General features: G+C 42.1%; 1 protein-coding gene across 1 annotated transcript in view; it reads left to right on the top strand.

The window, feature by feature from the left end:
* The window catches only part of itfg1 (integrin alpha FG-GAP repeat containing 1), a 48454-nt gene that overhangs the window by 6863 nt on the left and 23330 nt on the right, over nucleotides 1-18261 (top strand). The window contains exons 7-10 of the mRNA XM_061275830.1: nucleotides 1276-1325; nucleotides 3740-3821; nucleotides 6834-6928; nucleotides 13634-13785. Of these exons, the coding sequence (XP_061131814.1) occupies nucleotides 1276-1325; nucleotides 3740-3821; nucleotides 6834-6928; nucleotides 13634-13785 (379 nt within the window). The remainder of the gene's footprint in view (nucleotides 1-1275; nucleotides 1326-3739; nucleotides 3822-6833; nucleotides 6929-13633; nucleotides 13786-18261) is intronic.

The following is an 18261-nucleotide window of genomic DNA, read 5'->3' on the forward strand; positions in this document are numbered from 1 at the left end:
TCAAAAGATTCATCGGCGAGCCGAAATAATTAATTGTCGATGGCCTCGTTTTGTAATTAAGACGCTTCCTTGGCTTTGTTGTGACTTGTTTGGCTAGGCCATTTTTTTTTTCCGGCCATGTCGCGTCTGCTATCTCTTCCCGCGTGACTGACTCCTTTTTGCACGTCCTTTGGCTCCAGCTTTTCGCACCAAGCGTGCCTTTAATTACTCCGCGACACGACATACCACTTAGCACTCAGAATCCCCCTTCGCTGCCGTTACGCAAGTCCTCCCGCACAAATACATTTTAAAACAACGGCACATACGTGAGTGCAAAAGTGTCCAAATGAGTGATGTTTTAGCAAAAGAAGTTGAGGCAAGAGTTTTCCAGAGATAAAACTTGGCCAGATGACACCCAGCAGCGAGAATGTGGGATGTTTACCGAATGATCAGCACACTCCACCGAAGCTAATCAGCCAATCACGGTTGGATTCTGCCTAAGAGGCCTGATTGGCTGATTAAGGCCAAACTCATCAACGTGCCACCCGCTGGCGGCTCAATCGCTTTGTTTCCTTTTATCTCAGAGGTTGTTTTTTTTTGTCTTTCATCAGCTTGTCAGGAGCTCATACAGTATTTGTGTTTAACGCTGCCAAAAACACGATGCCCATTTATATACATTGCAAAATTTCTGGAGAGTTTAGGGACTCTGTTGTTTCATTTGACTCACATGAGGTCGTGAGAGAGCTGTAGATTCTGCACGTTTGCAGAAATATCAGATTTATTCAATACGTCACCGCCGAATCAAAGCTTTTAATTGGGCCAAAGCCAAATAAGGAAGGAGTGATTGGATTTGTATGCTTATGGAATTTGGAGGCAAGGGGGAGTACACAAAAATAGCAAATTAGGGAGAGACTAATTATCGGGGGAAAAAAAAATAAATAAAATGACGTTTTGAATCCATGCCTCCGAACTGGCAAAAACAAACCTGTAGAAATTGTATCGTTCTTTAACGTTTTTTTTTCTTCTGACACTAAAAGACTTATTTCCAGAATATAATGAATTGTTGACGAGTCCACATTTCAGTTTGTCTTTGGAAATCATGGCCATCATGGCCATCATGTCCGTCGAGCAACTAGATTTTTAGCAGCACAAATTTTAAAAGCCACCATTGGTCATGGTTCGACGGCGCGTCCTTGCCCTTGGCATGTGTAACTTTCATATTTCATACGTGACTTCACTTTGACTTGATTTATTTTAATTTCACCCGACCTAACCAATCGCCTTTTCACTTTTCAGATTTGTTCCTGACAACAGAAGGGCCCAAGTTTGAGACCTGGATCAGCAAGGTACTTTTTTTTTTCTTCAAGCTCACCTCTATCGCCATAGATAAAAAGGTTAAGATAGATGAATACATAAATAAACAAGTAAATAAATTCAAAAATAAATAAATGGATAAATAAAATAAAATAAATACATTAATAACTAAATAAATGAGTAAAGAAATAAACAAAATAAATAAATAATGAACACTTTAACAACAGGTGCATTTGTGAATACTGAACCAAACGTATGGTGAGAATTACTCGCTGTGTCGAAGGATAGCTTTTGTTCTGCCAAACATTAGGATGATGCATTCCTTCTTCCTATTTTCCTCCTCTTCGCCGTCAACTGTGCCGGAATGGGACCTGGTGACTATTATTTTTGTCCCGTTTAGCGCAGTCAGCATTGACGATTTATTTGGAGGACTAACAACACTGTTGTGTTGTTCTTCGACACCCCCCCCCTCCCTCTTTCCACCGCTCTCCTCCGCAACCTGAAGGTGTTAACTTGCTGATCTGAGACGATGAGTCATGAAGCACCCGCACCTCTGTTCATTTGTGATCTGTGAAGCTTCAGTGGGCTGCTGGATTGTCTGCTGCTGCTGCAGCAAGACTAGTTAATATTCCGCCGGTGCAGAGCCAGCGGAGACTGTGTGGCTGTTGTGTGTGTGTGTGCGCGTGTGTGTGTGCGGACGTGGGCCCTGCTTGAAATTCAGCAGGTTGAGGCACAAGGCGAGCAGCAGTGTATCTTATCGCAACGAGAGGCCCGCTCTGAAAAAACAGAACGTGGGGTTGGGGGGTCTGCGAAATAGCGACAAGCCAGGAATTAAAAAAGAAAGGAAGAATGAGCAAATAAACGAGGGGAGCGTTTAGAATTTCAACCAGCCCCGCCCGTTTTATGCTCACCGTGGACGATCTCATTTGGCATGTCGAGGATGATTGAGCTCGTTTGCTGGAAAATGATGTCCCACAAGATAATGACAAAAGAGGGAGACTATTAATGCTTTTTTTTAATTTTTAATACGATGCTAATTAGAGGGCACAGCTTGCCTGAATTTATCCCGATGGTCAAATTAAGTTTCAATCTTTTTTAGCGGCGTCATCAATTTTGTCCAGTCGTGTTTTATGAGTTTGTTTTTAAATAATTCTGTTGAATTCTTACTTTGCACAATAAACTGGACCTATCCAGCTTCAGTGCTAAACCAGCTCAGTGTGAAAGGGGTACAAATTAAAACAAAAACAAACCGTTAAAAAAATGCGACCATATTCCTTTCGGCATATTTTTTCGGACAGAAAATTCATACTCAAATACTGCAATCTCACTTTCTCGACATTGTCTTTTATTATCTTGATGTTTTAATGCCGTTCATTCCGATGGGGGAAACAAAAAGGGCATTTTAGTACGAGCTTGGTCACAAAATGAAATAGACTCGTATGATTTTGCTCTTCCTGCATTCTGCCCGCCCTCCCTCGTGTTTTAACGCGGGTATCTAAAAGCCAGGCGCCGAGAAGAACGAGGCGGAGGTCAACAAGCTGTAGTGAGGAGCGGTGTTTATTGAAGGTCAACTTCCACGTCGACGACTATAACGCGAGAGAATTCGACTTTGCCGAATGACAAAGCCCCGCGCTTATTGAGCCGCTTCCAGTGCGTAAAACGACGAGCGGCTACGCAGCACAGCCGCCGAATGTTAATCAATCACGTTGCCGGCTCCATTTTGTTGTCAGCCGTGACACTTTGCTCCGTGTTTCTCCATCATGAGTTTGGAGTCATGTGAACAGAAGTGGAGGTAGTAGGAAGATGTCTTATCCTTTCATCTTTGCACATCAAATCCACTGACACGCACGCACGGTTTCAATCATGACATTGACCAATCAGCAGCCAGCGCCAGTCAATCACACTGGCTAAGATCTGAGCTTCAATTAGTTAGCACCCTTCTTTGTGCGGTGCTGTCTCTTTACATTTGCGTGACACGTAAGAATGTTTCGAACGGAATCTGTGACCGTGAAAAATTAAGAATGGAATATTCATTTCTTTTTCACTTGCATACATTTGGGAAATGAGTTGAAAAGACGAGTATATGGGTTGCGTCCATGACAAATTTAGCCTTTTTTTTATGATTATTCTCTATACTGCTTGTTTATTCTTCTGTTGTGAGCTCCTGGTGGCATGGGGATGAGGCCTACCACAGTGCTCCGTCGGCGTCTGCTCCATGAATTTGCATAGGCTCCTGTATTTTCAAGCTGGTCTTTATTTTCCATTTTTTTATTATAAAATACATTATATAATAAATAATAATTATTATTACCATTATTATTATTTTTATTATCATGTCTTTAATTAATTGTGGTTTATGTCTGTAATTTTGTATTTCATTGAACATCATGACATAAGAAAATCATTTCTTTATCATGTTATCTTTTTCTTTCTTATGTTGTGTCAGGATGGCAACTTCAGCCGGGCAAGTGTTCTACCCGAAACTCCACCCTTCCCCACCGTGGGACAGTCATCCTTTGCTGATTTCGGTGAGTGCAAGACACACAGAATCCGTAGAATTCAAGTTGTTTAATACCTTTTATTCCAAGTCAATAGAGAGCCAACCATCTTGGCAGGAACTCTGTTACTCATTAGTATCATTAGACTGCCTTAATTGTTATGTAACTCAATTGGGCAGCTCTTATTGACTGACCAATTGGAGAGAAAATTGTCAAAGTAACAAGCCTAAAAACCTAAAAGAGGCGCATCTTGTGCAAGACCGGATTTAACTCCAGAGAGTCCCGCTTGGTGTGCGAGAGGCTCCCAGGCTAAGTCCCTTAAGCCTCCTCTGCATTTGAAGCGGGCTCATCCTGTAACTTTCTACCGCCTTCGCCATTGCCAGACGAGACTAATCTACACAACACACCGAAAGCACACACATTTTTGTGAAAGTCTTGAACAATCTTGGCTGGTGTGAGTCATTGTTTGTCACGGTTTTACATTTTATTCCCCACGAATCTCCGCCGGCTCTCTTTAATCCCCCGCGCTGCCTCAAAAGTGGCCCGCGGGGTGCTCTCGACTGGGTTAACCTCGGACAGTCACTGTCGTGCTTTGTTTCTAAACAATCGGCCGCTCTGCGAGAGTGCAGCACTTAGGAATCACCAGGATAATACACACAAAACAAAAATTGGTCTCTAGCATGAATTGAACATTTGGCTAGATGACCACATTAACTTTTAGCGGTGTAGGTTCTTTCACATTTGTGTCGCACAAAAAACCTGAAAAACCCATTTGAAGATTTTGCTTTTTCGTGACTTAAGAACAGAAAAGAAGAAGTGAAGAAGCATGGCTAAACATTCCTGTTTAGCCACGCTAGCTAGCTAGACGAATTTCGTTGTTAGCTAGCTGCCATGGCGAATCTAGCATATCGCATCAAGCAGTCAAGTTTTATTCATTGTCTATAGTTATAATATTTCTCACTTTAGTCAGTGTCCATAGCATCTTGGTGGACTTATACAAAGCCGCTGTTAATATTCAAAATGGATTTAATTTTTTGGGGGTTTTATATATTTCATATTGTTATTCTACACATTACTCCTTGCGTTCCCAGTCGATTTGTTGCATCACACACAATTGATTTGTTGCATCACACACAAAGCTTTCTCCACTTCTGGAAGTGGCACTTTAGCGACGCTGCCCTTGTTAGCTGAGAACGGTGGCCTGAGAGGGTCACTCCTCTTCTAATCTGTGAGGAGAGTGAAAGAGCGAGAGCTGCCTTCCATGATGAAACGTCCTGTTATCAGTGATTCCGCTTGACCCGGCTCCTCCTCACCCTCTGTTATTCTCTTCAATGCCATCCCTTCTTCTCACGACTATCTCAACTGGCATTGGACCGAGTCACAGCGTGTGTATGAGAACTCTGGTACGTGGTCTGTATTCCTAAAGCGGGCTTTTCTCATGGGGGTAGAATGAAGGCGAGGTTAGAAGGAAGAAGCAGGCCGCTACGTGACCTCGGACTTCAGATACGGAGAGTTTTCATACAGCGAGACACAAATGTGATGTGATATTCAAACGCCGTATGTGCGTGCGTGTGTGTTCAGGTAAGCCGGTTGGTGAACAGACCACCCCCTACTCATCCTATTATATTGTGTTCCATGCCAACCTCCCCACCTCTCATCCGCTGTGTTTCCCTCATCCCCCTCCGCGAATCTCTTCCTCCCTCATCTTGCCTCTCGTCAACCTTTCATCGCCCGACGAGACCTGACTACACCGAGGCGCGTCTTGATGTGGGAATATTTTCCGACTCCTTTGCAAAAATACTGCACATCTATCAAATTTTGAGGAAATGTCCTGGGCATAGCCTTCTTCAGATCTGGTTTATGATAGGATCCAGGTCTGTACCGGAAAGTCCCACGCAATCAAAATTCATTTTCCTACGGTTTAACGCGTATTAGTCCAAATGAGTCAGCGACGCGGTTTCATTTTGACATCTATTCAGTTTGTCAAATTCATCTTGACCTTCATCTTCCCAGCAACAGTCTGAAAGGTGTTTGGGTTTTTTTTTCCTCTTGCACTGACTTTCCACCTTTTCTCACTTTTGCTTCAAAGATGAATGCGTTCTTTTTTCAAAATGTACCCTTCCCAATATGAACAAGACTAGGGGGGGGTCATTGTCGTAATTAACTCTTCAACTTCAAAATCAAAGCGAATTTCAACCGACTTAACAACCCTAAAACGATTCAGGTTGGTTGGTACTCGCTTGTACCCCCCCCCCACGACGCTTTCATCTAACATGGGGTATACCCGCCGATCTTTTCGTCAGCCGAGCGGCCGCCGGATGAAAAGCGCTCCAGAGGAAGAGGCAGGCGGTGAACAAAGAGCGGCAAAGACGGACGCGGAGACGCACACGGGAGGAGGCGCCTCGAAGGGAGGAAGGCGGAAAAGGAGTGAAAGTGACAGACGAGAGTGAAGAAGCGCCATCGCGGGAATGAAAGCGATAGGGATAAAAGAGAGATGAAAGAAGGGATTCAAGGAGGAAAGGGCAGGTGGGACTGCCTTAGTTTTGCCTGGGGGGGGCTGTAAAAACTGGTGGAGACAGGATGGCCTCTGAAAGACGGAATTTTCTCTCATTGTGTAGTCGTGAACAAATGCTCTTATTTTAAAACAGGAATGTGGACACTGTTCGTATAAATCATATGTGCCAAACTCAAGGCCCCGGGGCCGCATCATTTTATGCTGCCCGCGAAGACAAACTGCATTAACTTTATGTGTCGATACTAAAATTGCAAATTGTCTTCACTTTTAAAAATGGAGGTATTGCTAGCATTTTTTTATGACATTGCATTATTCATCAGTTTGTTGCGTAGCCGATACTGTATATAAATATATGCGTTGACAGTCATAATGGCCCGCCGACGGAAACTGAGTACAATGCGGCCCGCGGAAAACTCGAGTTTGACACCCCTGGTGGAAATTAACATTTTGATTGTTGAAAAAATTCCAGCACGATGTGATTTGCTTCCTTTTTCTACTTGATAACGCCGTCTTTGTGAATCTGTCAGATGGTGACGGCTACCAGGATCACCTCCTGCCCGTGTGCTTGGATGGAGCCTGCCAAAGCAGCGGCATCTACCTGGCAAAGTCCGGCTCCAAAGAGGTACGCACACACACACACACACACACACACTCTTTAACTGAAACGACCTTACTGTATTTTACAAATCACTGCTCTCTCAATTTTCTATTTTGGTTTCTTCCACTGCATTTTTTTTTGTCCACTAGAAATTCGCAAACACGCTTTTTGGCATCCTCAAAATCACCTAGTTGCAGTTTTTTGTAGGGGCACCTGTTCCACATTATTTATGGATTAAATGCTTGGTTGTTGTTTTTATTATTATTTTATTATTTTGAGAAACCACATAAAAAAACTGGATTAGTAACGTGTCTTCTTTTTTTAAAAGCAAATGTGTACCTACAACTACACAACTGCAAAAAGTAAATCATACAACAGATTCCAATAAATGAAAAAAAAAAGCAAAATATTATCAGCAACACAATTAAAATGTATAATTATAAGTTATTTTAGGTTAATTTATTTATTAATTTAGGCCAGTTCAGCAACAGTAATTCTACCAATTCATTTTTGCCTTCACTGCGGGCAACGTGTTTTTTTTCTTGGATATTTTTCGAACACCGCAAGCCGGTTATGTAAGAAAATGATTTACAGCAGACGCGGGTGTCATTTGTCACAAAAAATAAACGTAGCTGAGAAATCTGGCGAGGAGAAATGAAAAACCTTTCCTTTTTTTGCGGGTGCAGGGGGACTTTTTAATCTAGACTTTCCCTCAAGAAAAAATAACATCCCTGGTGAGCACTATGAAAACGTTCCCGTGCATGCTTAAAAGCTGCAGAATGAGACCGCTGATCATGTTCGGGAATCACAACTGTCATCTCGGCAGGTGGAAACATTGCCCTCTGCTTACTGTGTTACTTCTTTTGCATGTAAATTCACACTGCCGTCCACCCTCACACTTTATTTTTTTTATTTTTCATGACTCCCCTTTGCACCAAAGCAGCAGAACACAACTACACTAAAACAGATCAAAGTCATGTGCAGGACCTCAAATTAAAAAGTTTTTTTTTGTTAGGAAATCTAACAGAGCAAACTTTAGAAGTCCCACTGGATTTACACTCAAGAATGGGTTTTGAAGCACTGATGTTTAAATAATACACACACACAGTAGCGCCCACATATGGTCTTTTCAGTTTGCATCCTACCAGTTGGCAGGACGCCTGACTCCCTTTTCATTCCATCTTCTTCCACCAGAGAACCAGTTTCCACTTGCTTATTCCCCCCACCCCTTCCCAATCCAAAATAGAAATGTTATCGGCTTATCCGCCATATCCGCCCACACACACACACACGTGCGCAGTCAAGTATTCCTTGTAGACGCATTTCTCTCGTCTCGTCACACTTCAGTGTCATCTACAAGAAACAACTGGTAAGAATGAAATGATGGGGGCCAAGGTTAGCATAACACAAAGGTTAGCGAGCGAGAAGAGGAGCAGGTGTTATCATCGGTGATGAAAAGAAGAGTACACATGTTGACAAATTGAGGGAAGATGCAATGAAACATCCACAGAGGTAAACAAATTCATTCATAGTCGTTGATCGGAATAAACGAAAAGGCTACGAACTTTCCAGGCTAATAGTTTTCAGTTCATGGCACTTATTTTGAGAGTCTTACAGCCTGCAAAATGTTCTTTAAAAAGTGTTACATACACAGCGCCCATCAAAAGGGGTGAAAAGGAAATAGGACAGGCACGTTAAGACGTTTTGCGAGGCTGTTCGTTACTAGACGGAGAGGGGATTGAATTATTTCCGCTTCCTTCATTACCACTTGAAATCCAACATGCAATCAGAGAGCAGCGGGAGGAAGATGAGAGCATGAGTGAAGAAAAAAAATGAAAAACAATACTTGAGATACCCTTCGGGTTGTCAAGGAAGTCCAAACCGGTTCGTGTTGTATTTATTTACATGCTTCTTGTTCAGTCCCAAAAGACCAATCGGTATCCACGCCCTGTTTTTTTTTTTTTTTTTAACATCCAGCAGACCTTCAGTTAACTTGGCTCGAATAAAATAACAACAGGGAAGCTTCTACTTATTTCTGCCCTTTTAATATTTATTCCGACACAACCTTGCACGGTCATAAGGAGATCTAATTGTGACCCGAGGACTGTCAATTAGCAAGTTGAGCAGGGCTCACATCCGCAGTTCACACGACAGCACCCGATTAGCTTCCGCTCTCCGAATACAAAAGAACCACCAGGCCAGGACGAGTTGAAAACTCATCACCTTAGCGTAAAAGCTCCACTCGTCGCGCATCCATCACCGGCAGCATGGATCTGCTCAAAACCACAGCCAGCTGGCCAGACGGACCAAAGGCCACGCCCAGTCCGCCCCGCTTAGCCGGTCGGTGGTCTTGGAGATGAGATGCTGACATATGGTCTCACTCCATCTCTGACTCCTGCTATGACCTCATTAACACCCACAAATCAAATTACGGCCACCCGTCAACCTTGTGCGACGTGACCTTTAAACTCCTCGATATTTTCAAAAGACAGCCCTTTTCTTTAGCAGCTGTCCGAGTTAATTGTAGTAATTGTAATTAATTGAGCCATCAGAATCACTCAATCATCATGTAGCAGACTAATAAAACTGAGGTCTTATTATTCAGTAAGCGACAATTTCAGATTTCTTTTTTACAGTTGAGTCACGGCAAAGTAATTAAGTCAATGTAGATTACTCAGTGACATCATTGAGTGTATATATATATTTTTAATTAACTCACTTTACGTAAATCAGCAGTGTACCTTCAAAGTCCGTTGGTGTGCGAACACAAAGCAAAAAGCGGAACCTGAATGTTTATCCCTTGATTAAACGGGAATACATTTAAAAACATCTGCAGTGAACGTTTCAGTAAAGCTTTCACAGATGGCACAAAACTTCTTCTATGCACCAGAAATAACAGAAACATGGAAGGCCCTTGTTGCGTAACCCAGTTCCCAAAAGCTGTACAGTACAGTATGGCACTTCTAGTACCAACTTCGGGACACGTCTGTCACCACAAGCAAATGTAAAAAGTTTACAACGAATTTAAAACAGTTGAACAAATGTTAAAAAATACATATACATATTTTAGCTAGATGAATATGCTGAAAAAGAGAGAGGTCACAGAAAACACTTCTGAAGCGGTGAGAGATCAATGACATACTCAAAGTCAAGCATCGGCTCTTGGGCTTGCCTTGAACGTTACCCGCGATTTGCATTTCAACCACTTACCACCGCATTTGCATTTCTCTTCCTGCATTTGGGGGATTCACTCCCCCCCCTTTTTTTTCTCGATTCATCCCATTTCAAATAAATCTCACTATATTTTAATAAGGGAATTGAGGACAGCCAAGTATCCTTATCATGACTCTGGAAATACTCAACTCGGCATGATGCGGGAGAGTTGGGAGACTCAGTTTTACGATTTAAGACTTGTTATGCTCAAATTTGTCAAATATTCAATTTCGGCTTCAGCTCAGTCTTGCCTGCTTTGATTAGATATCGTTTACAAGACAGTGATTCAAAAGACTTGTTTTGTGTTGCGCAATCAAACTCCAAGGACTTATCATGGCCAACCCATCTAAAGTGAAAATTTGGATTCAAGAATATTTTTTCAAAATAATTATTCTCTCAAGTGTTTTTGCCCTTGTCTTCAATCTACATCATTTCCCCAACATATTAACATCAGCCTTGAAATGCAACGCCTGAATAGGAAGCCGTCTCTTCACATGATCTAAATTGTCACTTAGAACAAAATGTTGTGCTATCAACAAAGCCTTTTTCTCATTGCCCATCTCCGCCGTGCTCCTAATGCGATAAACATTTTCCTCGGCGTTATGGCTGCGGCATCATAAAAAGCCATTACTCGGTCACACGGCGCCTTTTAAAAGTAATTCAATTGCCTTGTTTTCTGTCGATCGTACGCCGGCTCCCCGGCGTTAACCCTGAAACTCTGGCGCTCCTTTTAATTTCTTGGCCTAATGAAGCGACAGTAAGTCGACGGGAGTCTGTCTGCCTGTTTGTGGGTTTGCTTTGACATTTTCGGATTTTGGTGATTTTCATAACACAGTCTGTAGCCCCCAAAAAAATGGACAAAAAGTGACAATCGTGGTCAGTCGTTAGCAAATATTTTACCCAGTTTGCTTTTACACCTTAAAATGAAATCTACAACTGCCAATTATTGTGCTGCCACCTAAATCTGGCATGCGGACCCTAGTTTGAAAAACCGTAGCATTTCCATCATGAGATTACTTCACCGGTGCAAATACCATCAAATGCCTTAACTAGGTAGTTTGGATCTGAACACTCCCATGTTCATATCGTGACATTTGAGCTAGCCTCCAGCCACTTCTTTTTGCAGTTTTCTTGGACCTAACTTCATCCGTAAGAACTCAACATAACTGCTATGTGGTCACGGTCTGCTGTCAGTTTTGATTCATTTTCCATCCATTGCGTGTCGGGTGACACCACGCTAATTGGATAGCCGCACAACACAGATAAGCGATGAAGCACACAAAGAGCAAAGAGATCTTTTTTTTTTTTACCGTGCAATATTTTTCCAACTCAGTTCATGCCATTTTTGTCCGCCTTTTGTGTTCAAGCAATACAATACAGAATGATCATACCCGCAATCTCGCTATTATCCAGGGAGCTATGAATCGGTGACAATAATGTAATTGCTTCAAGCAGTAGCGTAGTGATTCATATCACCAACTACCTCACAGGTTTATTCTGAACTTAGACAGCTATCCCAAAGTCTTAGAAGAAAAAGTTGAATCATTTTGCTGATCTTCCCATGTGGCATCCCACAAGGCTCTCTTCTAGGCACTCATCTCTTTTCTGTGTTTTGAATTAATCCAGAACCTTTTTCAACAACCTTAAACTGCGACTTTTAAAGAGGCTGGTTGATACCACCAAACTTTTTACAAAGCCTCTAACACAAACTTTTAACTAGTAGCCTCAAAGTCGACTTGATTCTTTCCCCCATCTGGCTATAAGTGTGCCCAGGTGGACTGGCTAACATTGTGTGCTCCCTGCCAGGCATTGTCATCGTGAGCATTTCAAGCTCTCCAGAGCAGCAGTACTAAACACGGCTAAGCTTTTCACGGCTGTCTTAAAGTGCTTTGCGAGCCATCAGTGGAAGATTGTTTAATGGGTGAGCCGGGGAATTTCATTTCCGAACTTTGCAAAAGCCTTCCCAGAAAAACGAGCCAGGTAACTTCTTGGTTTTCTGACGCTTTCAAACTAATTCTAATCATAAAATAATGGAATGGATTTGTATTGTGCTTTTCTATAAAAGCCTATACTTACGTAAGTATCCAGAGCCGTATCAACATAAATCTATCAAATGACCCCAGCGGAAATTGTAAACTCTAGCATAAATCTCACCTTTATCCCTCATCCTACCCCGATTAGAACTTTCCGAGTCCTCGTACATTATTAGAAGCAGTTTGCCTTGATTGAGTTGATATCAAAGACACTTAAAGTCGCTCAAAGGTAAACTCAAAATGTCTTCATTAGGTCGACGCCTCGTTTAATGAATCTGATTTTCTACCCTTTCATCTCTTAAGGGGGAATAGCCGATGACATCGGTACGATTTACATCTTTATAGCTGATTTTTTCAGCAGTTAAGCTCATCTGCGTTCCGCAGACATTCTGCTGCTAGTTAGCGTTATTAGCTGCACTTTAGGTGAGCGTCGCTGCGGTGGTTCCCGTCGCACCTGCTCTCTATTTAACATTCATGAATACTTTATACCCACTAGCATCTGGCTTTACTCCCTGCTAGGCAAGACACACACACACACACACATTTGGCAGGTTCTAAATTGATCTTTCACTGTCACTTTGAATCTCATTAAATCCGTGCTAAATCTAGAACACTGAGACAAAGCTCAACGTTGAGCGTTTGATTTATCGCCAATCGGCGCATTCAATAATTGTGCCATTGTTCTGGACTCCCATAAAAGGTCGATTCGAAAATAATTTCCCGTTTTATAATAAAAAGATGGAAATCAACTGTTTTCTTCCGAGTCAACAATTAGTCAAAGAAACAATCGACAAATTAATCGATGATTGAAATCGAGCCTGCTCGGAATGTCGGGGATATAAGTGTGCTCTTGCAATGGTGTCATGCTCATAACAAGGTATAATTAGAGTCTCCTTTTCCCCTCGCCAGCATGCGTCCTGGCCCTTTGCGTGCAATTCGATCCATCAGCCACTAATTGTAACCTTCGCCACGACAGAGGAGGAGCTCGTCACTCGTTGAACGTCATTAACGTGAAATCTTCTTCCGCCGTGTGAAACGGCCTCATGTACTTTTTTAATTCCCATCAGCCCAAAGCAGAGAGGTGACAGGTCCCCTTCTGCTCGGCGAAACGGAAATCATAGGAAGGGAGAGGTGGTAATGGTACCGCAGAGGTTGTTATAAAGGGACGTTTACGCCGTTACTTTTACTGTTCCCCCTAATGCCATCAGTCACAATGCAGAACTGGAGCAGCAAAAAGAAAAATTCAAAATTCTTTGGACTGAAGTTAAACAGAAAATGTACCGTTTCAAACTTTTTGGGGCAAATTCACGTTTATATTTCTTGAGGAATTTACCCAACTCAGCCTCAAGCAGGTCTCCTGATTATCAAACTTTTCTGCTTATGTGTGCGGGTGGGGCATGGCATCAAGAATTCTCATTATTCTTATTTATTGATTTATATATTATTGTCACATTGCGTAATGTATTATTCGTGTCCTTTCCAGTGGGTCCCCATCCTATCCGATTTCCAACAGAGGGGGACGGTATGGAGTTTTGTGCCAGGAAAGCCCAACCAGCCTATGTCCTTGCACCTAGGGGACTACAACTTGGACGGCTTCCCTGACGCCCTGGTGGTCCTCCGCAACACCAGCGGCAGGTAGGACTTGAAAATGCCACTCCACATATTATTGCTTCATGAATCCATAATGCACCATTTCTATTGAAAAATATGTCCAGTAAATGGATTACATGGAGATTTGGCATATTTGGCACTAATCTTGTCATCTGTGATTCTGTCGCTGTAGCAAGACCTCAGCCACAACATTCAGTGCCGGAACATTGAGTGTTGTGTTGCCTAATAATTCTTACTACAAAGACTTGTAGTGCAACTGAGACAGGAGATACATTTTTGTTTTATTTTTATATTTCTATCTTTTTCATATAAAATTTGAATTTATGTATATAATGATATTATAAATTAAATGATTTCTCTTATAAAATTCTAGAATTATTATGGGTTTTTTTCAAATTATTTTTCCGTTATTTTGTACTGTAAACTAAATGAGTTTTACTCGATCGTAAAAATGTGTAGGTCGTGCAGCACTTTCATACATACATCACCTCAAAAATAACTGCATTCCGCCCACCATCCCAGCCCCACTTATACTCCACTCCTGATGCGTTTCATGGTCGTGAGTAGCGAGGTATCAACATTAATTCAGTCAGTCTGAGCACGGCCCTGCACCAGAGAAAGAAGGCAGCTAAGGTGAGCGTGATCTTCAGCATGCAGACGTCGACGCTGATAAGAAAACCCTTTTAAAAGTCATTACGCCATGTGCCTAGACCTGCACACCGCCGACACCAAAGTAGGTGCATTCGTGCGCATCAGTGTGTGTGGGGGTTTGCATTGAAAGACTTTATATGGATTATCTTAAGAGATGGAGATAAGATACTGAAGAGGTCAGAGCTGCGATCATTGATGCATACTGATTGATGTCGACTGTGCTTTGGCCCATTGTCAGAGACTGTAGAAAAGTGAGTAAGAGCCTCAAAAGATATACACACACATTCAAACCCTACATTCTGGGCAAAGCTGTAAATAATCATTGCTAAGTCCCGCCAGGCTTAACCCTTGTACGTCCAACCCACCCCACCCCTGCCATGAAGAAATGACTGAGGTCTCACCAGAACTAATCACACGAGCTGCTCCAGCTTCCTCTTCCATTTCCGCCATATTTGTAAACCCACTGGCGTCTAAATCCTGCCAGTAGCAAACATATAACCTACTCGCCTCAAATGAGTGATACCGGGGCTTCCTGGTGAAAATTCAGGATGAGCCTCACTATGATCTCTTGGTGTTAAAATATGAACAGCATGGTGAGGAGGATTCTTGAAACACCATTTCTTACTGAAACTGCTTTTTGTGACATTTGTGTTTGGTAGTGTCTGTCAAATATGTGCTTTGGGTTAATAAAGGTTAGCAAACACCGGATCAATCTATTGAAAATACATCAGCCTGGTTTGCTGTCATGTTTGGACTAAATCCTAAAGTTCATCGAATGGTAATAAACAGTCTTAGTCGCAGGTTTAAAGTGGTCTTTGAAATCGAGGTTGGAATCGATAATCACGCCAAGATTTAAGTCCGGATATGGAAGTATACGCTTGGAAGAAATGAGGCGGAAATCATTTCAAGGCCGAGCGGAGCCTTTGAGACTCAAACGATGGATCTTTTGGGACTCGCCTGACATTCACGGCTTGGAATATTGCAATAAATGCGGAGCTGATAGCCACCAAGGCTAACCCTAACGCAATTTATGTTAGCGATTGTATCAATGCGTCCTGTCGCACATCTATGATTTCCTCCCGAGCAAATATTTAGACAGCACACACTTAAATCCAAGCTCTCGTGCTCCCTCAGCCTTTTCATCTTCTCGCTGTTTTATTTTTAGCAGCTTTCACAAGTGCTCGCCATCATGACTCTTTTTTTAAATGACACATTTGGGAGTTAAAAAAAAGATATGCTCAAAGTCTCCATGGGTGCCTGATAGAATCTCGACTGTTTGCCAGTGCAGTCTTGCGTTCCCACAGCGTTTCCACAAAATGACCATCATGACTGAGTTAAATGGATTCGAGTAGTGACAGAGTAGATTGATTTTTGTGGACTTGTGTGGCTCAGAGATGCTTTCTGAAGTGATTCGGTTCACATGAATCTCTTGTGTCGCCAGGCAGTTAAATTGTCTGTGGCGTTTTTTGTAAATTCTCTAAAGTCAGTGAAATGATACCTCAGTATCATGTATTTAAGATTCAACAGATCTTTCCTGTAAATCCCGCGACTAAAGTCACGAAATAAGCCGATTAAGGTGAATCGACCGAGCCTGCTCATTTCTGTCAGGGGACTGAATCATTTGAGGCTGCAGTAATTCCATTGAGTTGGATAATTCCGGTAAGTGAACGAGTACTCCCGAAACATCCGAATCTCCTGTCTTCTGTGAGTCCGCTAACGCTAGTGCATTTCTGGTAACCCCGTTTTAACACACTGGAGTTTGATTGACAGGCAGTTCATAAGACTCTTCTTAACGTTATTCAGAATCATTTCGAATTACGGTTTATGTTCTTTATGTGACCTTTAAGTAATTGCCATTGGATTTTCCCCATTTATCTTATCTCAGCTCCTTGACTCATTATCAACGTGGATATTTATTCACCTTATGGATTTGCTGATTTGTGTTAATGCTATGTACATTAGGCACATATTTGCACGATTCTTGTGGATTGGTGCGTTTTGTTAACCAGCAACGTCAAACACAACCACGGCTCGCATCGATACCTTACGTGGGTCAGACAAAGCTTTCGAATAATTGGATGTAAGATTTAAGATGGGATGTTTAATTGGTATTAGGATTATTACAGCATTGGAGGAGGGGTGAACTGTATCGCGTGAATAATAGGTAACATCTGCAGAAGAGCCACGTTGACATTAGCGTCGGTCATCCGAGTCCGTTTGAGTTACCGTCGTCCTCTTCTGCACCAGGGTGTCATTTGCACCGGCGGCTCCTGAAAGCAACAAGCATTAAATCCAGGTCACGGGACAGACAGCGCCTCCAGACGTTGGCTCATCCCTTGAGTATGTGTTGAGCATTGTTGAAACACAAACTCTCAGGCTGCACAAAAGCTAAGCGTGTTGGGATTAAGAGAAAAAATTGAATTTTGGAGAGTGGCTACACACATGCTTTGTGTTTGAAGACAAGACAGATATCCATTCCTTCATTTTGGATTGACATTTAGATTTGTAGGTAGATAGATATTTGGGTAAATTTGTGGATTAGGTCGTCCATTAGATTGGTACAGTGGTTGGTTAGTTATGTTTTTTTCAGGTTTCTGTTAGGTAGATGGTTGGTTGATTGGTGAGTCAGTCCAGTAATTTAGTTTGTGAGGTAATAAAATAAAAAATTGAGCTCCATGCCTATCGTCATGGTACACTCATGGTCATGAATATGAATTATGTCAAGTTATGTAGAAGTTTTCTGATTGTCTTAGCAGTGACATTTGCTTATAAATAGCATTTTATCCCAAGCAGTCACGCATGACAATATGGCATCTTGATTAAAAAGCCACAGAGGTCATGGGACTTAGACCCCAGCGGATGATTCTGTGTCAGAAAAGATTACATGCCAAAGAGGAGCGTGATTGACACCCTCATCTCATAGCATCAGATATATTTGCATTTAATGGGAGATGAAAAAGGGCTTGGAATGGCATTTAGCAAGGACATTATGCAGAGTGGGGGAAAACAAAAAACATGCTACTCTAGTGTTTCCTTATTTGGGGTGTAACAGCCTGCTAACTTGCTGCTTACTGCTAACGCTTACCAATAACATTAACAGAAGTCTTCAAAATATATTCGCTTCCTCCGTAAAGACGTGAAACTACCATAAATGATGCTATCCCAGTGCCGGCAAAGAGATTTAATGAGCCATTCACTGTTTACAAAGATTTGCATTACTTCTTTTTGACATACTCAACCCATCAATGTTTATAGGGCACAAAAACAACCACAACCGTAACAAAGTGCTGTTTGCAAGCAGCCAATAAAATAGCCAAGAAAGTCTGTATTATTATTATTATAGTTTCAGATGCAGCAAAATTTAGCTTTTAAAAACATAAAAGTCAAAAACATGGTAAAATGATAGAAATAACGGTAAGTTGGTGAGTTAGCGTGCACATTCGTCAAACGGTTATTAGGTCGACCGGCTCGTTAGCTAGTTTTTCTGATCAAAGTTAGCATTGTGCATCTCCGCTTGCATTCGCACAGAAGCGATGCACCTGTTCCATGAGACGGGGTCATGCCGAAAAGAAAAGTTTGCCATGCTCATTACCTCCACCTACAGGACTGGAGGTGCTGAGAATTTCTTTTCGCCGCTTCTGTTCACAATGGTTTCCTTAATTACACACTCAATCCCCAGTGAGGATTGTGTGTCTCTCTCTGTGTAGCATTTGCAGTACTCTGGGGGTCTCGGATAGCATTGGAGGGGAGCAATCCTCGCTGAGGCAAGCGTATAAACACACAGGAGAGCAATTATCTCATATATTCTTTAATTTTTGTAAATTTTCCTGTCAGAGATACTCCGCGGGA

This window comes from Syngnathus typhle, linkage group LG4 (assembly GCF_033458585.1).
Source record: "Syngnathus typhle isolate RoL2023-S1 ecotype Sweden linkage group LG4, RoL_Styp_1.0, whole genome shotgun sequence".
In the NCBI taxonomy this organism is placed as follows: domain Eukaryota; kingdom Metazoa; phylum Chordata; class Actinopteri; order Syngnathiformes; family Syngnathidae; genus Syngnathus; species Syngnathus typhle.